This window comes from Quercus lobata, chromosome 2, assembly GCF_001633185.2.
Source record: "Quercus lobata isolate SW786 chromosome 2, ValleyOak3.0 Primary Assembly, whole genome shotgun sequence".
Lineage (NCBI taxonomy): Eukaryota > Viridiplantae > Streptophyta > Magnoliopsida > Fagales > Fagaceae > Quercus > Quercus lobata.
Genome location: NC_044905.1, coordinates 83,965,130 through 83,987,170, shown reverse-complemented (window position 1 = coordinate 83,987,170; position 22,041 = coordinate 83,965,130). Strand labels below are relative to the sequence as shown.

General features: G+C 35.0%; 3 protein-coding genes and 1 long non-coding RNA gene across 4 annotated transcripts; 3 read left to right on the top strand and 1 right to left on the bottom strand.

Moving 5' to 3' along the window:
• The first annotated feature begins 2,497 nt into the window (after window positions 1–2,497).
• On the top strand, window positions 2,498–4,845 carry LOC115978389. Its single transcript, XM_031100410.1, has 3 exons — window positions 2,498–2,809; window positions 3,581–3,940; window positions 4,025–4,845. Exons 1-3 carry the CDS (start codon window positions 2,594–2,596, stop codon window positions 4,337–4,339), a joined length of 891 nt encoding a protein of 296 aa, XP_030956270.1. The 5' UTR covers window positions 2,498–2,593; the 3' UTR covers window positions 4,340–4,845.
• Window positions 4,846–7,385: 2,540 nt separating this feature from the next.
• LOC115972840 lies at window positions 7,386–8,023 on the top strand. Its single transcript, XM_031093078.1, has 2 exons — window positions 7,386–7,493; window positions 7,657–8,023. The coding sequence occupies exons 1-2, from the start codon at window positions 7,456–7,458 to the stop codon at window positions 8,021–8,023; spliced, it is 405 nt and encodes a 134-aa protein (XP_030948938.1). The 5' UTR covers window positions 7,386–7,455.
• A 29-nt stretch (window positions 8,024–8,052) lies between these two features.
• On the top strand, window positions 8,053–10,135 carry LOC115972831 (putative nuclease HARBI1). The gene is made up of 4 exons (XM_031093074.1): window positions 8,053–8,145; window positions 8,247–8,478; window positions 8,565–8,802; window positions 9,991–10,135. Exons 1-4 carry the CDS (start codon window positions 8,053–8,055, stop codon window positions 10,133–10,135), a joined length of 708 nt encoding a protein of 235 aa, XP_030948934.1.
• A 654-nt stretch (window positions 10,136–10,789) lies between these two features.
• On the bottom strand, window positions 10,790–13,073 carry LOC115978387. The gene is made up of 2 exons (XR_004088699.1): window positions 12,558–13,073; window positions 10,790–11,180 (listed from the first exon to the last, which is right to left on the bottom strand). It is a non-coding gene; the product is annotated as an uncharacterized LOC115978387 (long non-coding RNA).
• Between the last annotated feature and the right edge of the window lie 8,968 nt (window positions 13,074–22,041).

The following is a 22,041-nucleotide window of genomic DNA, read 5'->3' as shown; positions in this document are numbered from 1 at the left end:
AAAAAAGAGATTAGTGGAGGCTAAGGTTTTAGTGTGATATGAAAGGACATAAATAGTTTTTTCCTTTATTTTGATTAATATAAAGAACAAATTTCCGTGAGAGTTGTGAGAAAGGCACTCAGTAAACAAAAACTCCTTGAGAAAGGCCAATGTTTGAGAACATGTGGCAAGCCAAAAAAAAAAAAAAAAAAATGTGGGTTTCATAAACCTTTGTTTAGTTTAGAAAAAGACAAAATAGGATTACGAACCTATGGATGTAAAAGACAAGTTTTTTCCTCAAAATAGGGGGACATTTACATGGGTCAGTTCTTTAGAAATGCCTTTTACTTTTACAGCGTTTTAGTTAGAGGTGTGCATGGGTCGGATTGGGTCGAATTGAGAGGATTTTTTGACCCAATCCACCATGGTGGGTCAAAAAAAATTCAACCAAACCCAATCCATCACATAAGTCCAACCCAACACAACCCAACTCACATGGGTCGGGTTGGGTCGAGTTGAACCCATGGGTTTGACAAATTTTTTTTATTATTATTATTATTAAATTGAGTAGAAAAAAATATAAATATTAATATATTAAAAAAATCTAAAGATTAGTATCAATGTAATTCCTTAAAGGCAAACAACACTAATGACTAAACAACAATAGTAATTTATTAGGATTTGTGTGAACTAATTGGTTTTTATATAGGATAGGAAGAACTGGTTATTTAAAAAAATTTATTAATTATATTATATATATTAAATTAGTATTAGTAGGAGGAATCGAGGAAATGCTGCTCTACAACTAGTTTTTTTTAATAATTATTAAATATAATATATATATATATATATAAGTGCCCTACAATTGATTTTAAAAAAAATTATTAAATATAAAATATATTTTAAATATATATATTAAATATGGGTGGGTTGGGTTGGGTTTGGTGGGTTTGTAATTTTATGACCCAAACCCAACCTGGCCCGCTATAAAATTTTTTTTTGTAACCCAACCTAACTCACAAAGTCTTAAAAACCTACCGAATCCGTCGGGTTGGGTCGGGTCGGGTCAAGTTTGGTGGGTCGGTGGGTTTTCTGCACACCCCTAGTTTTAGTTTTTAGTGGTGTGAGAGATAAATTCTTTTGAGAAAATCATTATTTTAGAGATGAGAAAATTTGTAAATACAACTTTTGTGTTACAAGTTTTGTCACAAATCTATAGGTGATAGTTTCAAATGGGCCTTTTTTTATCATTTAAAATAATATTTTTAATTAGTGTTTTACAACATAATTTTTAAAAAATTAAATTAAATTATTCTTACTTTTTAATATGACTATTTTTTTTTTTTTTTAGAAAAATGATAAAGGTATAAAAAATTTTAAAAAAAAAAAAAAAAAAACTTATAAATTAATGTAGCAAAAAATGTGATTGGTGACACTTTAAGAAAATAATAAAAAAATATTCGAATGAAGGATGTTAGAGATCAATACTCTAAATTTTACAATATAGCACTTACAAAATTGTATCACCAATCACAAAAAATAAATCAAATATGCATTTATTAGGTTATTGAAGTCTACCAATAATATTCATTATCATATTAGTTTACAAAGGCTATATAGTAAAATTTATAGTATTTCTAGCATTTTACTATATGAAGTATTTGTTATGATTGATGACACATTTATTTGTAAGACATATGTATTAAAATTTGTATTATATCTAGTATTACTCAATTTTTTGGAGCATATTAAAAGTGGAAGAAAACTGTGAAACTAATAAATTTTTTTATATCTCCAATAGATATATAATCAATTTTTGCCCCATCTTTAGGGCCTTCCTCTAGTAGGGGCCCTAGGTGGTAGGGCAGGCCGTACATTAAAGTTGAGGCAAAGTACCCGTTTGGATTGGGCTGAAAGTGGCGTTTTCAGTTCTACGTTTTCAACTTTTTTTTTTTTCCCTGCACGTGAACAGTAAAATCATATCATTTTACTGTGCAGGGAACAAAAAACACCGTTCACGCACTGTTCACAGATCCCACGACATTATTCACACATTTAAAAATTATTTTACTACAGTATTTTCAATTTTCAGTTTTAGCAACAATAAGTTCAATCCAAACAGACCCAAAAATTGTAATGCTAGAAGAATTCTTTAAAGATATTGTTAGTGAAAAATGATATAGGCAATGTTTGGATTCACGTTTCTTTCCACGTTTGCGTCTGCGTTTGTTTAATTGCTGGGACCCACGCTCTAAAACGTGGAAACGGGAAACGCAGGCTGAAGGAGAAACGCGCAAAGGGATTCTGGAAAAGCAAAAAATAAGTCACAACGCACCGTTTCATTTATCAGTACTGTTCATGGACCAGCTCTCTTCATTCACGCTGAAAATACGCATCGTTTAATTAAAAAACTGGTCTTGCGCGTCCTGTTGTGAGCGTACTGTTGAACGAAATGAAGAGAGCTGGTCTTGCGCGTCCTGTTGTGAGCGTACTGTTGAACGAAATGAAGCTGTTCTGATGCCCATCACAAAACGGTACGCAACAGCTATTTTCTTCTCTCTCTCACAAACGGGACCAGCTTTCTTTTCTTTTCTCTCTCAACTACCTTGGTTCAATGCCTTCAATGCTGGTTGTTGCTCCGTCCAAGTCGTCTTCAATGCTTTTCACCTACCCGCAAACCACAAAACCATCAAAACAGAGAAGGAAAGGAACTCAGAAACCCATTAGCCGAACCTCTCTAAACCACTCCACCCTGTTCTTCCTTCACTTGAGTGAATCTCCTCTCCGCTGTGGACACCGTTGCCACCGCTGTGGGTCTCCGCATTCACCGGTAAGAGTCATTAAAATTAAAATGCTCTCTGATTTGTTGGTGTAGTTATATTGTTTTCTCTGATCTGTGTGATTCTTTGATCTGTTTGTGTTCAATGTTCGTCCCTTTTTTTTTTTTTTTATGTGTTTTCCAAGACAGTATGAAAGTAGGTTCTTTGATCCTCCGTGTAAGCATTTGTTGTATTTGGATGTACGTGTGAGTTTAGTTTTCATTTTGCCTAACTGATTATGATTATGCACATGAACTGCTTGTTGAAATGTGTCAATGAGGCATTTCATCAATCTGTGGTTTTGTAAAAAAAGGCGTAGGACAATATTGAATATATAGGAAGACCTGCTGCTTTCATTGACCCATACATTGCATAAAGAAGCTAGACTCTGATCATTTCGTTGTCAAGTACTCAAGTTGCTCCCAAAGTACTGCTAATAACAAAAACGTGTAGAATTTAATGGTTTGGTAGCAATCTTTTTGTCTCCGTGAATAGCTAGATTGACTATTTGGCCAGTGGGCTAGCTTTGGCATTTACTTCTCAGTGATAAAATGTAAAAACACCTCGATCAAAGACTTTTATCTGATCTGTTTGTGTTCATGAGTCTGTGCGTTTTTTTTTTTTTTTTATGTGTTTTCCAAGACAGTATGAAAGTAGGTTCTTTCATCCTCCATGTAAACCTTTGTTGTATTTCGATACATGTGTGAGTTTAGTTTTCATTTTGCCTAACTGGTTATGATTATGCACATGGACTGCTTGTTGAAATGTGTCAATGAGTGTAGAAGGAAGTTCTAGGAAAAATGGTTAAGGAGAAATTGAAGGATGGTGGTAGTAATGATCAGAGAGCTGACTGGAAAGACCTTAAGGAACAACAAGCCTTTTGTCAATTATGTGCTGCTCAAGTCCTAGCCGGCCAGAGGAAAGGAGGGTTTCTAACCAAAGTTGGGGTTGACAACGTGATTGAACAGTTGGGTAACATGGGGAAAGTGGTGACTCCACTTCAGGTTAAAAACAAATGGGATCATCTGAAAAAAGGGTGGAGGGATTATAACCAGTGTTTTGACAATGAGACTGGGTTGGGTTATGACCCGGGAACTGGGATGCTTCATGCCCCTGATGAGTGGTGGACTCGAAAGATTGCGGTTAGTTCACGTTACATAATTATGAAATTCTTTATTGTCTAAAACTATATTATTGTGTTCTAATTATTGGTTGTCCACACGTAGGAATGTCCCCTTGCAAAAACCTTTAAAAATAAAGGTTTGCCGAATCGTGACTTCAAAAACATCATGTATGGAGGCACGGTTGCAACAGGGAAAAATGCGTTTTGCACGAGCGGTCAATTACCAAAGGAAACCACCGAAGGTTCTGGGGACTCTGCTGATAGCACAGAATTTGTTGACCCCCAATGTGAACCGTTTGTGAATGTTGACACAATGGAGGTTGAAGGTCCATCATTGTCGAGGGCAGAACCAGCAGTGAGTAAGGGGAAAGGCTTGGCAACCAGTGTCCACCTTTTCAAGCCAATGTACAAGAAATAAAAAAAAAAAAAAAAGCCTTCAGTTGCGCAAGAGATGTCCGACTCTTTGAAGAGCATCTCAAATGTGATTGTTCAGAGTAGAAGTGGAAGTACACATAAGGATATTGCTTCCACAGCAACTACTCAGGTTAAAGCCATTTTGGACATGGTGTTGAGTCTTCCAGGGGTGTACTCGGGGCATTACCTCCATCTGTTTAGCACCATCTACTTCATGGAAAAAGAGTGGGGTAGGCACATGTTTCTTGCCCTTGGCGATGACAAGGATATCAAACTGAAGTGGCTAGAAAAAGAGTACCAAAGGCACCCTGAATTCCATTTTGACTGAAGGAAAGAAAATTGTCTCGATAGGAACACAGGCTTGGTGTAGTAATTGTATTTTCAGCATTGTACTTGTTGGACCATTGTTTTTTTTTTTTTTTTTTTATTGGTAGAACTAAAGCTTACCATGGCTGTGTATGTAAGACAAAATTTATCATTTCTATGTCAACTTTTGGGTATATTTATATATGTTTTCCCAATGCCTCTTTTAGCTATCTTTTTTGTATTTTTGATGGTTATGCATTGTTATTTGTGGTAAACTTTGATGATGGTTGTTCATGTTTGGCAAGAAGAAGTCATGGCATATATATATATATATATATATATATATATATATCATTGAAGCAAGTTCTATGTCTTGTGGTTGTTTTTCTGGTTCTGCATCAGGGCTGCATTAGTCGCGGCATCAGGTGCTGCATCAGGGTGCATCAACTGCTGCATCAGGGGGTGCATCAGTGCTACATTAGTCGCTGCATCAGGTGTTGCATCAGAGTGCATCAGGTGCTACATCAGTCGCTGCATCAGTTGCTACATCAATTATTGGTATGATTATTTCAGATATTGATGCTTTTATGCTCTTTAACTGCTTCTAAAATGGATGTGACTAATTTGAAAAAGAATTGTTGTCCTTTGTCTTGAGTAACATATTAGTATTCATACTGAACTTTGAGATTTGTATTTGTGTGTTTTAGGGGGAGTAAGAGAGAGGTCCTGTAATGGATTCTTTAGTATAAACGCACATAAATAGAAGTTCCGTATATTTTCGCTGTCTCACCTTTTCTTTTCTAGCCAAGAGGTGCTTTTTTCAGTTTCATTTTACTTGAATTGTAAGCAAGTAGCCTCCAGACACATATAACAGAAATATGATTACATGTTTGAATATGAACAAGGAAGAGCTACGCTTTCAGTGTTATAAGTATTTATCTTTATATTTGTTGGATTATATTTATACCGAAATATAGTAGTTCATTTTATTCGTTGTTTTGAAATTCTTAGTGCATGTTAAAAATCTATTCCTCATAAATCTACAGGAACCGGTATTTTCTTTTTGGGTACTTAGCAGAAGTTGTTGAGTTTGATATGGTGATAAGCTCTCTTTTTGTCCCGCTTTCATCTCTCTCTTGTCATAAGAATTATACAATTTTTGGCTCTTTTAATTCTTTATAATATTGGGGCCTCCTGCTGTTAGGCTTAGCTTTTTTGGGCAGCCATAAATTCAATGTCCCACCTGGTGAGGGTTTGAAATTTCCCTAGCAATTATATTTCCTCTGTCCTGTCTTGTTTAATTTTTTTTCTCATTCAATCTGAAGATGGTAATGCCCTTATTGTTGTGGGGCAGGTAAATTAACAAAGTTTGTAACCGATGTTTGCCAGGGAAAAATAATTCAGGCTTTTGCTTTATCCTGTTATGATTTGCATGTGTTGGGCTTTGCATGTAACCTTAGATTGTTGCTGATTGCTTTCCTTGTCGTAGAAAGTGAGTGGACAGACAGGTTCATTTTTAGTCTGAAGTTTTTGTTATTTCTGGTCTCATATTTGAGCACTGATTGACATGTTTCTTTATAAGCTGTAGATGTCCATCTTGTTGTTTTGTGTGGACAATGTTGATTATTTTAATCTTGATCTATCTACATCAGGGGAAATTGAGTTGGACTTGCATTGACCATTGCTATGTTCTTTTTCTTCCATGGTTATCAAAGTAAATTAGTCTACCGTTGGCGGCTTAAAAAACATAGGGTACACTTGGTTCCTGTCCTCCATGTAAAGCTTTTCATCTGCACAAAAATGAGTGGCTATAAGATACCATTTAAGACTCAAAAGTCAAAACACACAAGAAAATGTTGTCGTACATATCAAGTTGTAAATTTTTTTTTAAATAAAAGTGAACTTCTTTAAGTTTCAAGAGAAGAAAATTGATGTTTTTACTTTTTATCATGCTAAAATCATGTTTTGCACAACTGAACCATATAGCGGTGCAAATATGGAAGACGGTGGAAACACATTGTTCTGGTTTCGAATTTAAAGGTACTTACTTCCATCTCTTTCTTCTCTTGTGTGTGAGTAATTTTACTTCATAATAATCGTTAGTAAATCGTTGGCAGGGGCTCAATACTTTTTAGGTGAGATGATTCTTAATATTTAAATATAAAATAAATAAATAATATTTATTTATCTTTCTATATTTTAATTTTTTTCCTTTTGTTTAAAAATTATTTTCTTGCCATTTGAGATGTAAGATTATTAATTAAATTTTTGTATTTAAGTTTTGTTAAAATCTTGTCTACAATTGAAAATAGTTTTTTTTTTTTTTTTTTTTTTTTTGAGACAAAGGTAGTCCATCGATTAGTTCAGATTGGGTTGTTGTTTTAGATTATTATGAGTTAAGAGTTTTATGGACATTATCTTTTAGTCCTGGAATTGGTTTTGTATTTCAAAAGAAAAATATAGTATTTTGCACCAAATATGCCTTGTCAATGTGTAAATGCCAAGTACGTAAACTAAACATGTTGATTGATAAATTTTTAAAATTAAGTGCCAAGACCTTATATTATCCTAGACTCTGAAGTAATAATTTTATTCCACATGATTTATTAGTTAAGTTGGGATATCCTTATGTTTGCCATAGAGAGTTTTCTTGAAAAGATAATAGAATAAGTTTTATTTTATTCATGAACTGGGTAGAAATATATATTTTTTAAATGAAATTTATTCTCAAGGTATATGTTGAGAGTTTCTTTGGTTGTGTTGGGATATACAAGGAGAAATAGGCATTAATGTAGACTCAAGGTATACAAAAGGATGGATTTGCTAAACGACTCATTTGATTCCCAGCACCAGTAAGTTTCTATACTTTCCCCTCTAGATGTGAATATACAATTTGAAGAAATCTTAGATGAAATCATCAAAGCATGTGCTTAGGATTGTTAATTTAGCCTACATTTTTCATTTTTTTACTAACCTATGTATTATAGTATCACATTAGTATTTGTATATATGCAGGGACAATGAGTTCGACCTGAGCGACAACATTGTACTTGCAGCATATATAGCAGGGTGTTCATGTGCATTTTACGTGGAGACCTATATGACTAAAATACCATTGCATACGAATATACAAAGTGGGTATGACTGGGTACAGTATACATTAACTGGAAATGAGGAGAAATGTCGAAGAAATTTTAGAATGTCAAGCCATGTGTTTGGACAACTATGTAATACATTGCGCCAGTATGGATATAACGGTACTAGAAGAATTTGCTTGGAAGAGTCTTTGGCAATGACATTGGTAGTACTTGGTCATGCCGAGGTAATAGATGGGTACAAGAAAGATTTCAGCACTCGGGTGAGACAGTGCATCGACACGTGACCACGGTAGTTAAATTGTTAGCCATCGTAATGGCACCAGACATTATCAAGCCTGCTGATCGTACATTTCAGGACATGCCAGAACCTATTCAGCATTCAAGTCGATATTTGCCACACTTTAAGGTACTTTCTGAATTTGGTATCTTCACTTGATTTTATTCAAATTATCTTTATGGTTATACCATGTATTTAATTTCACATTTGATTTTTGTTGCACTGGTTAGGGTTGCATTGGTGCAATTGATGGGGTCCACATCCCCGTGATCATACCAGATGAGGAGCAACACCCGTACTATAACAGGAAGGGGATCATCACAACAAATTGCATGTGTGCGTGTGACTTTGACATGAAGTTCACATTCGCATGTGTAGGGTGGGAAAGGTCAGCGCATGACATGAGGATTTTTTTAAACTGTCTCAATAATGAGAGCGACAACTTTCCAAAAGCTCCAGCTGGTTAGTAAATATGTAGTTTAATTACAATATTAAAGTATGTATTAATGTAGTGAAAATGCTAATGTAATAAATGTTTTCATCTATAGGAAAGTATTATCTTGTTGATTCAGGGTACCCTATGAGGAAAGGGTTCCTTGCACCATATAAGGGGGAGAGGTACCACATCCCCGAATTTCAGCCTTATGAAGTGTTGCATCGTCCAGAGGAGAGATATAATTATCTCCATTCGTCACTCCGTTCGGTCATAGAACGAACTTTTGGAGTTTGGAAGAATAAATGGAAAATTTTGAGAAATATGCCAGGGAAGAGTGAAAGTTCAAAAACGTATACAAAAACACCTTTGAACGTTTAGACCCCCAAATAACAACTTAATCAATTCAAGCAATATGTCAAACATCTAGTGTGCGGAAACTTAACATATGCTATCAAACGAAATTGATTAAATACTATCTAAGCCATAACAGATAAATATCCACAGCAGATAAATATAAAGGCAAAGATAGAAAGGAAGGAAGATGCAAACACAAAGACAACACGCGATGTGTTATCGAAGAGGAAACCGAAGCCCTCGGCGAAAAACCTCTCCGCCGCCCTCCAAGCGGTAATCAATCCACTAGAAAATATAGTTGGGATACAAGGACAACAATAGACCCTCCAAGCTTAATCTACCCAGTGCACCTACGCCCTCCAAGCTTCTTGCTCCAACGAGGTTACGCCGAACCTTTTTCTTTTCTAGCTTCCCGGATTCCGCTACTAGACCGTAGCATCAACCAATGAAGATTGGTTCCTTCCTAACTGCTTCCCAGAAATCCAAACAGCAGTCTCACAATGATGATGATGGTGAGAACCTGGTTTGGTATAAAGCCTCTCAAGGATTTAACAATGGAGAGGAAGAGAGTTGAGGAATTTGAAGAGATTCTAAGGTAGAGATTGTGGGTGAAACAATCTGGTTTTTCTTTAGGGTTTCTCTCTCAAAATTCTCTCTGGAAGCTCTCTTTCAATCGTGGGTAATAGGGTATTTATACTTGGAGTGGAGAGGAATGTGAAACGTCAGAATTCTACAAAACAGGGGTGGCTCGCGGCTTGACCTCGCGGCTTGACTAAGTCGCGAGATCCAGTCGCGAGATAACCGTATGGCCAGTTGTCCTGTTTTGTCCTGTAGTGCTCCAGCTAGCAGACTGTTCACCTTCCAGCATGCTTGGCACGTGAGGTTGCTTCTGGCGGCTTGAAGCCGCGAGTCACCCGCGAGACCCAGCCGCGACACTCTGTTTTCTTGCACACTCTTGAGCAAACTTCACTCTATCTCACTCACTACCCTTACATCAAACCCACCTAAATACAAGGTTACTAAATGCTGAATTACAAGCAAATTTGGCACCGAATAAAGCCAATAAGATGGTTGAATAAATTCAACCTTACAAAGAGTATACATAGTCAATCGAAAATCATTGTTGCTACAATGGTTCTTCACAATTTCGTTAGAGCACATGAGATAAATGATAATGTTAACAGTTCCAAATATACAGGGGGCACATCTGGACATAGTGAGAGAGGTCATTACGATGCCGAGGCACATGCAATCTCAATCTTGGACGAACCTGAGATGAAACAAGTTCGTGACAATATCACAGCATCGATATGTGCAGACCATAACTGAGTATGGTGACTATTATTTTTGTCACAATGGAAATTTAGTGTGGTTGAAAATACCATTGACATTATGGAAATTTTGTTTGTGGGGACCAAATTGGATAGTTCACAAACTTCAATATTGTATTACCATTTTTTGTTATATTGTTGGTAAGCACAACTGAGGGCTCACAAAACTTGATTGTAATACCATTGCAGTATGCATTTGTATATAATCGTTACACGTGAAACTCATGGGTATTGCAACAGTAGATGTCAAGATTATAGGAAACTTATAAATAGACCCCAATCTTATTTGAACAAGAGATAAACAATACTAGAAAATATAAAACTTGTTTGTATACAGGAAAGAGTATAGCTTCAATATCATTAAGATTGTACTCTTTCTACATATGTAGCAACCTAGCTTTGGGTCACAGAGTACCATTACATAGCAAAGCATCACACCTAGTTAAAACTACATGAAAAAAGCCATCAACTTCCTTTGTAAGAAGATCTATAGTCCCTATGGAAGTCCCTCTGCTCTCCTTGCCAAATCTGAAACGGATGACAAGGAATGCTTCCGCTTTAATAGGGTCCACACCACCTTGGATCATGGGATACAATTTATTTACACTTGTATCAACTGCTTCGAGCTCTTTCAAAACTGTAAATCTTCCACTTGAATATAAATTTCTAATTTCACTATTAATGCTAGTTTGCAAACTAGTAAAAGCTTCAGCCCACAAAACCCTTTGTCATCAACATTCAAATCAAACAACTCTATTGCAGAACTAGAGAAGGGTGAAGAAAAGACACTGTAGATAAATACCATAAAAAAAAAAACCCCATACATAGCACGCATTAAAACCTTCCCTTTGGCTGTGTTCGTAACCTGGTCCGTTGGGTTAAGCTTTCTCAGCCTCCCACCCAAGGTTTCCTCAAAATTCTTCAACAGTAAAAGAAGCCTTTCACACAAATTGCAACCCTTGGGTGATATCATCCAGGAAGGATTTCCAAAACGGAAGAAGGGATGGGGTAAGCCATGTGGAGGACTCATGTCAATGAATTAACTGCACAAGAAAGTTAAAACGGGCAGGGATGACATTAGAAAAAGCATCAGAAAAACCATAAGACAAAGCACCAAGTTCCCGCATCATATGAAAAAAATTAATACAATACAGCATTTTTGCTTGCAGCATAAACAATTCCTTGACACAACAGCAGGAAAGTAATCATTTAAGCAAAGATGTTTCTACCAAAACACCTACCTATGGATAATAACTAGAACCAAACAGAATACTTCTAGAACTATAAAGGTAAGCAGCAGCAGCAACAACAGCAACAACAACATCAACAACAACAACAACAACAACAACAGCAACAACAACAGCAACAGCAACAGCAACGGCAGCAGCAGCAGCAACAGCAGCAGCAGCAGACAACAACCATGCCATCTCAGCACAGACTAATCAAGCTACAGACTAATCCCTTGACTTCCTTCAAATCATATTCATACAACAGATATGATTTCCATTTTCACAGGGGTACTCTCATGAACCCAGCTTTCAAGAGCAAAACCAAAACCAACAAATTTACAGCAAATAATTAAAACAGAATTAAAAAAAAAATAAAAATTAAAAACAATGAAGACCCAAAAACCCAAACCCTGTGCTTGGTATAATTATACATCAACAGCAAAAGGTTTAAACTGTCAACCATAAATCCCTTGCATCCAAACATATACAATCAGAAATTAAAACAGAGCTTTCATTAGTAACCATAACTATTTGTGTCACAACTTGAAGGTCCATGTTCAAGATTTAGAAAAGAATATACAGATTTCATTATCAACTACTGATATCAAACAAGTTCATAATTTTGCTGGCAAGCCATTTTGGACATGCAAACTCCCAGCTGACAATTCAGCTCAGTTATGATGCCATTTGCAATCAAAAGGGAAAGGAAGAATGCTAATTTTTTGTAGTAAAAAAAAAGAAAAATTCAGTCATGCCAGTTGACAGTTGCGAAATTGTTAAAAGCATGACTGAATTGCAACTGCCAAATCTGTATGAGAGTAAAATTTTCTACATAGGGCTGCTTCTTGGAAACAAAATAATAAAAGTAGGCACTCAAGGAATCCATGGATCACAATCTGAAGGACAACAATAAAGAAAAAAAATAAATAAATAAAAAAAGTGTCATCTGACCCAGATTAGGCCTTTTTCAATCTGACCAAAAATTTCCTCTAGATGTTACGAAAAAAAAAATAATCAGCTAACAAACTTGTAGGTTCTATGCACTTCTTGACACCTGAGATTGTGTAAATTATAAACACATACCCAACAAATAATAACTCACCTAATGGGATTGTGTAATTCATTACCTCACAAGTTTCTAGAGTCTACTGTAGAGGTACAGATTTAAAAGAAAAAGAAAAAGGAACTTACAGCAAAAGCGACGATAGCAGAAGAGAGGGCGAGAAAGCCATACTTGGCCATGCCTTCGGAGAGGCCAACGAAGGTATTAGCTATGCCGAACATAAACCTCCAAATCAAAGCACAGAGTAAAACGGCAGTGGCCCCAAAGAGAAAGAGAGAGTTTATCTTAAAGAAAGCCGCAAATTGCAAACCAATGGCCTGGCGGTAGCGAGAGAAAGCGGAAGAGAGAGCTGTGGCGGGCTTGTCGAAGACCCTTCTGGCGAAGTTAGCATTGTTGACAGAAGAGAAGAACCTAAACCCAGTTGATGTGAAAGAGAGATTAGGGTTATGAGGTGGTTTGAAAGTGGAAGTGTTTGAGAAAGAGGGTTTTGGTTTAGAATGTTGAAATTGAAATTGGGAGATCAAGGAGGTTTTGGTTTCGGATGATGGGAAATTATGAATAGCAGCGTAAGAAGGGACATTCGGAAGTTCTGATGGGCGTGGAACTCTCCTGAGGCGTGGAACTCTCCTGAAGCGTTAGCTAGGGTCCGGAGAAGAGTGAATGAAGGAAAGGGGAAAAGGGTTTTTAATTTTGGTATTTATATGCTACAGTGTTTTCAGTTCCGCTACAGTACCGCGTTTGGTTTTTTTCATCTGCGTTTTTTCCACTTAATTGCTACAGTATTTTCAGCAATAAGTTTTCAGTTTCAGCAAAATAAGCTCTATCCAAACAGACCCATAATATAATCTGAACCATTTACTATAAAAAAAAATTAGTTAAGAAAAATAACTTCAGAGGGTCATAATCTCTTGGCAAGTCATTTGCTAAACTCCTTTTGTCCAATCCTGGTCTACATTTGTGATTAGTCAAATTGAAAACTATTTTCTAAAAAAAATTGTGTTTTATTTTATTTTTATTTTAATATTTAATATTTTTTAAATGACATCATAAATTTTTTTTAGAAAATAACAAATTATAATTGACTGAGTATAAAATAATACACAAAAAGGAATATATAAGATTTGTAGTAATGTAACGACTTTAATATAATTATTTTTATTTTTATTTATTTATGTTTTTGGATAAACTATAGTTTTGCATCTCTCTGTATAAAAGACGCCATCCTTTTTGTAAAGAGCAACGCGTGAATGGAACGCCTATCAAAAGTAACCAAATCATCGTGAGTAGTAACAATTGCATGCGTGGACAGCGAAAAGACTAATGACTAACAACGTAGTTGCTTGTATGAGCTGGATGGATATCACAGATTCCTTCCCACTACGGTGAGGGATTGGACCAGACAAAGATTCAAGCCGACAAGTAGTTCTTTTTTCTTTATTCTTTTTACTTTCTTTTATATATATATATATATATATATATATATAAAAATAGAAATATTCAATATTGAAAGTTTAAATATGTGTATAAATACCTTTGAACGTTTAAACCCCCAATTTACAAATTAACCAATTCAAGTTTTATGTCAAACAACTAGTGTGCGGAAAATGAACATAAGCTATAAACAGAATTGGAAATCAATCTAAGCCAATTATAAATCACATCCACAGCAGAAAATAAAATGCAAAGATAAAGGGAAGAGAGATGCAAATACAAGGACAACACACGATGTGTTATCGAAGAGGAAACCGAAGCTCTCGGCGTAAAACCTCTCCGCCGCCCTTCAAGCGGTCAATAATCTACTAGAAAATGTAGTTGGGATACATGAACAGCAATAGACCCTCCAAGCCTAATCTACCCGATGTACCTAAGCCCTCCAAGCTTCTTGCTCCAACGAGGTTGCGCCGAACCTTTTTCTTTTCTAGCTTACCGGATTCCGCTACTAGACCGTAGCATCCGCCATCCTTGACATCTTCCAATGCTTCCCAAAACTCCAAAAACATTCAACACTCTAAATTGGTGTGGGTAGTGTTTGGATAGAAATCTCCTCTCAATAGGTATGACAATGAGAGAGGGAATGAGAAGAGACTACAAAGGTTTCTCTCTAAAAATGAGTAGCTCTCTCTAATTGGGTGGGTGTTTTGAAGAAACCTCTCTTAGGGTTTTTCTTTCTGAATAGCCACACATATCTTGTGGGTATGAGGGGTATTTATACTGGTATGAGAATGGAATGCGAAGAGTCAGTTTTTCCAAAAACAGGGCTGATTGGCGACTTGACCTCGTGACTTGACTGAGTTGCGAGTTCAAGCCGCGATCTAATTTAATGGCCAGTCTGGATTTTTTTCGTGTAGTGCTCCAGGTGGCATGACTGTTTAGCTCCCCTGCATGCTCTGCACGTGAGCAACTTTTGGCAGTTTGCAAGCCGCGAGCCACCTGCGAGTCCTAGCCGCGAGCCACCTGCGAGTCCTAGCCGCGAGTCTCTGCTTCACTGCACTACCTTGAGCATTTCTTCACACTCTCTCACACACTACCGTTACATGATTCCCACCTAAATACAAGGTTTCTAAGTGCTGTATTACAAGCAAATTTTTCATGGAATAAAGCCAACACATGGTTGATTAAATTCAACCTTACAATCTCCCCCTTTGGCTATTCCGTGACAAAACACCCTAAAACAGACTCTAGACTTAAACGTGAGTTTGGGAACAATGGCAAAACTCACTCACACCTAAATCTAGAAGCTGTGAAGCACTTGAATCATATGAACATGAGTCTCCTGAAACACAACAATACACCATGATTATTGTATGCAGAAAAGCATGAAATGCATATGAAGCAAGCTATATGTGATCAAGCAAAAATGGAGTTAAGAAACAAATAATGGCTAGATCAACAAAGCAATCACTACAAGGTAGTAACCATAATGCTCATTCACACTTGGAATGAACACTTGAACAAACAAGTAAACAAGCTCAATGCAAGTCACTTGCATATTCTACACTCAACCAATGCACAACACATTAAGTATATGCATCTAGGAACAATCCTACAAGGGCACAAGAGTGACAGTACTTAACCAGCAAATGCATGACATTTGGATAGAAGTACTGAATTAACAAAATCATAGAGGCTGCATAAAGCATGGTACAAACCATAAAGCCTACAAGAAAAATGATATCAACCCCTAAAAGCTTACAAAAGCAACATAGGTACAAAGCACATTATATTGAATAAAAACTTAAACAATATAAACTAAAAGTGCTTAAAGTTTCTCCCCTTCAAAATGATGAGAAGCTATGATGCACTTAGAACATATATACTTGTAACCTGAAACACTTGCACAAAACACATTAAACCCTCAAGGTAAAGCAAGTAATAAAAGGACAAGTATAATGTAACAAGTAAATTGTGATCAAGTAAATATGATGTGAAACATGTGAGCAACTTGATCATACACCAAAACAGTCATAAAGAAATGACTACAATGATCACATAGCAAAGCAAATGATCATACGAACATGCATTCAAAGAAGCACAATAGCATAGGGATATATGCATGTCCAAAGCACAAACATGATGCAATGAGAACAACAAAGCATAACTCAAAGCACCATAAAGCCAACAAGAAAACAAACAGAACAAAGTTTTCTAGATAACACAATGTCTTCTCCCCCTTGGTATATGCATCTCCACTATGAAAAATCTCTCCCCCTACAAATGTGCACAAATATAAATTTCTATCTTTTATCTCAAAAAGATAGAAATAGTAAACTATTAAACTAAACCAGAACTATGCTCCTTCTAAAACCAAAATAAAAAATAAAAAACCTTGTAGCTAATAAGTGCTTGAAATTTATGGTGCGTTCATATATTGTAGGCATTAACCATTTCAAGAAGTACTATCAACTCGTGCATTGAAAATTTAACATAATTGGATGAAAAATACAACATGTGAGAAGCAATTGATTCAATTTAAAAATATATAAATTTAAAAGTAAAATTTATTTGAATTTATTAACAGAATTTTAAAAATTTCTCAAAGGACAAGGTCTTTTTATTTCAAATTAAAGGACAATGGGTCAATTTGATTCCAACACAAAGTTAGTTCGTCTTTTGTACTTTTCCCTTTTTTCTTTATTCTCAAAGCTTTAAAAAAAAAAATTTTGAGTATGGAATTGATTGCTAGAGACAATATCACAACATAATGGATAAGGGGCAATTTTGGAAAAGCCATGCGCCTTGGCCCCCGGGTCCCCCACCTCCCTCCGCCAACGTTGTCACTTAGAATTTGTAGTAAAAATAGTATTAACATAACTTTGAGAAATACCTAATCCAACTTATGTATTAATTTTAACCCCAACTTTTAAATAATTAGTTAATAAATTTTTAGCCTAACCTACCAATTAACTCCAAATAAAAGTGATTAGCCAATTGAATTAAGCATGGATGATAAACATTGCATGGATAGGCATATTAAAGCATGTAAATAGGCAACCACAGAAAACCAAACAAAAAATAATACATTGATGTGTTATTGAAGAGAAAAACTTACAAAATTGGCAGAAAAACTTCCCTTAGACCACTGAAACCGATTCACTAAGTAGATAATTGCGGCACAAATCACTCACAAAACCCTCCAATTAGTAATGCAACAAACTTATACTCAAGCTTTTTCTCTATTTTTTAGCTTGTAGATTCACAATTGTGCTCCAATTGCATCTTCAATCCACCATAAATTGAATTTGGGTTGCTCCAATAATTCCTCGATCACCAATTAACTCTTATAACTCTGAACGTAGTGTAGAAAGTGATGGAATAAATCTCATCTCATAGTATGTGGCTATATAGAAGGTAGAAATAACATGAGTTTTTTATCTACGGTTTATTTTAGCTCTCTAACACTTCACTTGGGAGTTTATCGGAGTAAAAAATTTGAGGGAAATGAGGCTTATATAGGTGGGCAAAGGGTGGGAATGGTAGAGAAAATCTGAACTGATTTCTCTTAGGTTCTAACGTTTTTGCTCGAGCCAAGGTCTTCTGAGAGCCAAGCTAATCGTCTAGGTGACTGCTTTCAAAAATGAAATTTGCTTGATAAATTCGTTGGACATTGGAATTTCACTTGGGGCGAAACTCTTCAACTTGCAATTCTGACTTCCAATTCAACCAACTTCCACCCAATATAGAATAAGCACCCAAACAAATTTACAATACAGTGTTCAATTAATAAGAATAAAAATACATCATTTTTTCATGGAATTTGCTAACAATCTAAAGATTCTAACAAGCATTACTCGGCACAGTTAACATATGCACACAATGATATATTTAAATATAAGATAAGTCGTATTTTGGGTTTCCAAAATATGGGGTGTGTTTGATTTTAGTCTCTCAATTTTAAAACGCTCAATTTTGACATATCAAATTTTAAAATGTAATAACGGATCAAGATAGACAAAGAGTTATACCTTTTTTGTGCCAAAATAAAAAAGACCAATGCTATTTACCGTAAAATGTAAGTAGCATATTGTTACAAACATAAAGTACTCAATGGTCAGGAAGTCAGGAAGATACGACATACATACACATTTGAAGATCTTTATACTCAGTCCTGAACCAAATGAACTGTATAACAAAATAAAGGAAGCATTTCATTAGTTGACTTCCTAGGGTACCCAGAATTGCAACAAGGCTTAGGAAGAAATCTAGGATGGACGCCCCTCTATTCAAGCCAACCCTTGGCTTAAAACTCTTCCTCTCATCAAGTTCAACAGCGCCTACCTTCATTGTTGCTTGGAAACTAGCTTGGTGCTAATTGCTAAACTCCAAAACCTTTGAAGGGTTTTGAAGGAGTATGAGTTGAATCTGCACTGGAGAGGAGAATGAAGAGAATACACACACACAAAGATATATATATATATATATATATATATATATACACGCACACATGCAAGCCCTTGATATTGCACACTATGCAAAACTATCAAACGGTGTTATAGGTTTGATCGAGTACAGTTCTGACTGGCGGAAAGAAGAAGTCCCACTATCATGAGTTTGATTGCGCAATTAACACCACCAAAATACTTTCAGGGGAGACTTTTCCTTAACAATATGTCTAAGGATAATATTCAACCAAAAAATACTAGTCTTGAGGATACAAAATTTTAGAAAATGTTAAAAGCTACTGTCAAATTTATTATAAAAGATTTAAAAACTAACGTGAGACATTGAGTGATATAAGTAACACATTAATAACATAATAAATAATTTTCTTAATTATATTTTGTTGTGTTTTAAAAGTTAAAAAATTAATTTATAAGATTTATATGGCTAAATTTGTAGTAACTATAGTATCATTTCAAAAAAAAATTCTATTTTTAAATTGTCAAGATGATTAATTATTATTAGTGTCAGGGATGGAGTTAGGACTTAAAATTTAGGGGCAGAATTTTCCTTAGTAAGGATGTCAAGATTTTCCTCAATTGAAACATCGAGATTTTCCTCAACTGGTTTATTAGGATTTTTCTCAATTGGGACGTTAAGATTTTCCTCAATTGGGACATCAAGATTTTTCTCTACATTAGTGATTGACAGTGTTGCACCACTAGTATTAACTTCTAAATTATTTGAAACTTTTCTTTGGAAAAAATTAAATATAGAAGTTGACTTTTTCATAATCTACAAATAAAATATAATTTGAAATTACCATGTCATTATATGGTCAATAATCTACAATCTTTACACATGATAAACAAGCATTATGCACAAGGTGCTCAACAATTAACCAATAAATTTTAAAGTTGTAAAGAAATCTCTTTAATTATTTACCAAAAAAGCATCTTTTTAATTTTTTTAAAAGACACCAAATCACTAACAGACAAAACTACATGAAAAGCTTATAACATCACATGGGCTGCAATAGGTGTTGATTTTTTTTTTTTTTTTTTTTTTTTTGGTAAAGAGGAAATTGCATTAACCAAGAATTAAGGGGGAAGGAAATGTTGCTGGAGTTGTACTGTTGCGTCTTGTGTTTGTTTATGCTTTTTCATTAAACAAAGAGAGGACCGCTTGCTAGACAGCTTTTTATATATATATATATATATATATATATATATATATATTTTGTCAGAGAAATATGAGTCTAGACTCTAGGGTTTGTTTGGTTAGAGGAATAGTAGAAAAGTAGGAGGATAGAAAGTGGTGAGATGATGAAAAAGTGGGAGAATAAAAAATATTTTAATTTCTTTCATTTTTATTTAGTTAAAAGTAGAAAAGTAGAGGGATGGAAAAATTAAGTTTATATAAATTTACTCATATACTTTTATTAAAAAAGATGGCCAATTAAAATAAAAAAGTGACAAACAACCAAAAAAAAAAAGAAACAATCACCCAATTTATTAAAAAATAGAAATCATGTCCCCAAAAAAAATCATGTCTAGTTAAACAAATAAATAAATAAAGAAAAAAGAAGAAGAAAAACAAAACAACTATCACACCCATAGCCCTGGAAATAAATAAAAAAATGATAAAAAAAAAAAAGGCAACGTCTAGGAAAGGAGAAGAAAAAAGAAAAAGAAAAAAAAGGAAGAGGCAACATGCACAGGAAAACACCAAAAATAAAAAAAGGAATGGGACAAACTGCCCATGTGCACTTGCACATGGGCTTTTTCGTCCATTAAGTAATCCATTTTCTCCCTTTAGTTTGCTCTCCATTTTGGGTAGAAAACTTTTTGGTGGGTTCGAAGAGAAAATACCCAAGCCCCACTATTTATTTTCCTTCCTCCTCACCTAACCAAACATACTCCAAAAAAAATTTCATTTCCATTTTCTCTCCAAAATTTTCCATCCACCTTATTTCACCTTCAAACAAACACACCTTAGAAGTTTATCTCCTTGGTTCTCTCTTTCACTCTTTCTCTTTAGTCTCTTCTAGACAAAACTACCGTCCCTACTATGTCTCTCATCTCTACCTTTCTTTAAATTTTCTTCACAATTTAATTAAACAAGCATTAGAGATTCAGATATGAGAGAGAGGGATATGATATTCTCATCCAAAAAAAAAATAAAAGAGATTGGATATAAATTACCAGGTTTAGGCTGACAGGGGTGGGGCGGTGCTGCAGTCGACTGGTGGTGGCCGGTGGCGTCAGGCGTGGTGTGCTAGTCTACCTTCAAACAAGCACACCTTAGAAGTTTACCTCTTTGGTTCTCTCTTTCACTCTTTCTCTTTAGTCTCTTCTAGACAAAACTACTGTCCCTACTATGTCTCTCATCTCTACCTTTCTTTAAATTTTCTTCACAATTTAATTAAACAAGCATTAGAGATTCAGATATGAGAGAGAGGGATATGATATTCTCATCCAAAAAAAAAAAAAAAAAAAAAGAGATTGGATATAAATTACCAGGCTTAGGCTGACAGGGGTGGGGCGGTGCTGTGGTGGACTGGTGGTGGCCGGTGGCGTCAGGCGTGGTGTGCTAGTCTACCTCTACTTCTACTGCCTGCCACTACCCAACTCCTTAGTCTGAGGTCTTTTGCGTTTCGCCTTAAGTTAGGTTCTATTTTTATTTTTATTTTTTTTTAGTGGCTTAGAAATCCCCTTCTTTTTCCCTTTTATTATATGTGTGCCTTGCCATTGGGTGTTTTCCTACTCTTAGACTAGTTAGATCTCTAGCTAGAATCGGTTTTTATTTATTTATTTATTTTTGCTTGTGTTTGTTTTGAAGTGTTGTTTGGGCTTAATTTTTGCTATTGGGCTAATATTTTTTTTTATAACTTTTAAAAAATATCAATAATATTGTTGAGGGGTAAAGTGCAATTTTATTGAAACAAATTGCTAAAAATAATATTATATATATACTAAAATTAAAAAAAAAAAATATATATATATATATATATATATGCGGGGCACTGTCCACCCATGTCCAACAATAGCTCCGTCCTTGATTAGTGTATAATAAAAAGTGTTATTAGTAGTTGTGGACTAATGTGAAAATAATGTTATTCTAATTAATTATAGCTTAGCATGTTTTGAGAAAATGGTATTCTTAGCATTGATCTATGCTTAATCAAGCCAGGTGTCGTGTACATGAGGTTGACATAGCTGCATACAACATAACCATCCTAATCAAAGCTAATTTTGGGGTTATTTGAGGCTCTACTTGCCCACACTCACTCTATTTGATACATTTTGTTTGTTTAAGCTAAAGCACGAGGCCACCACCTGTTCCGACTCCAACTAAACCAAAGGCCCCAAAATGGCAAATTGACTAAAATACAAAATCGGAAAGATGTTAGAAACTTAGAATCCCATGATTAAGATTAAGCTAAAGTGAAGAGCAGAAACCTTCCTTCTACACCAGGCCAGGCACATACACATATATAAAAATGTATTCATTATAAATGGATTGTTTAACCATACCATAAAAAGATTTTTTTTTTTTTTTTTTAACATTTAATTGGTATTAAGTTATTTGAGTCCAGGTGGTCATCAACTGAAGTCTGGTTTGGAGTTCGGCACTTTTTTATTTTTTATTTTTAAAATGTTCAGATATGGTGGTTTGAAATAGTGGCATTAGCAACATAATATTTTAAGTAATGTTACAATTACAAATTATTTT

What these genes read in the sequence shown, in the direction of transcription:
- LOC115978389 (XM_031100410.1), top strand. Translation starts at nt 2,594, where the DNA reads ATGCCTTCAATGCTGGTTGTTGCTCCGTCCAAGTCGTCTTCAATGCTT. An exon ending in GTGGGTCTCCGCATTCACCG is followed by an intron (nt 2,810 to 3,580) that starts GTAAGAGTCATT and finishes CAATGAGTGTAG; the next exon opens with AAGGAAGTTCTAGGAAAAAT. An exon ending in GGTGGACTCGAAAGATTGCG is followed by an intron (nt 3,941 to 4,024) that starts GTTAGTTCACGT and finishes GTCCACACGTAG; the next exon opens with GAATGTCCCCTTGCAAAAAC.
- LOC115972840 (XM_031093078.1), top strand. Translation starts at nt 7,456, where the DNA reads ATGGATTTGCTAAACGACTCATTTGATTCCCAGCACCA. An exon ending in TCATTTGATTCCCAGCACCA is followed by an intron (nt 7,494 to 7,656) that starts GTAAGTTTCTAT and finishes GTATATATGCAG; the next exon opens with GGACAATGAGTTCGACCTGA.
- LOC115972831 (XM_031093074.1), top strand. Translation starts at nt 8,053, where the DNA reads ATGGCACCAGACATTATCAAGCCTGCTGATCGTACATTTCAGGACATG. An exon ending in GATATTTGCCACACTTTAAG is followed by an intron (nt 8,146 to 8,246) that starts GTACTTTCTGAA and finishes TGCACTGGTTAG; the next exon opens with GGTTGCATTGGTGCAATTGA. An exon ending in AAGAGTGAAAGTTCAAAAAC is followed by an intron (nt 8,803 to 9,990) that starts GTATACAAAAAC and finishes TAATGTTAACAG; the next exon opens with TTCCAAATATACAGGGGGCA.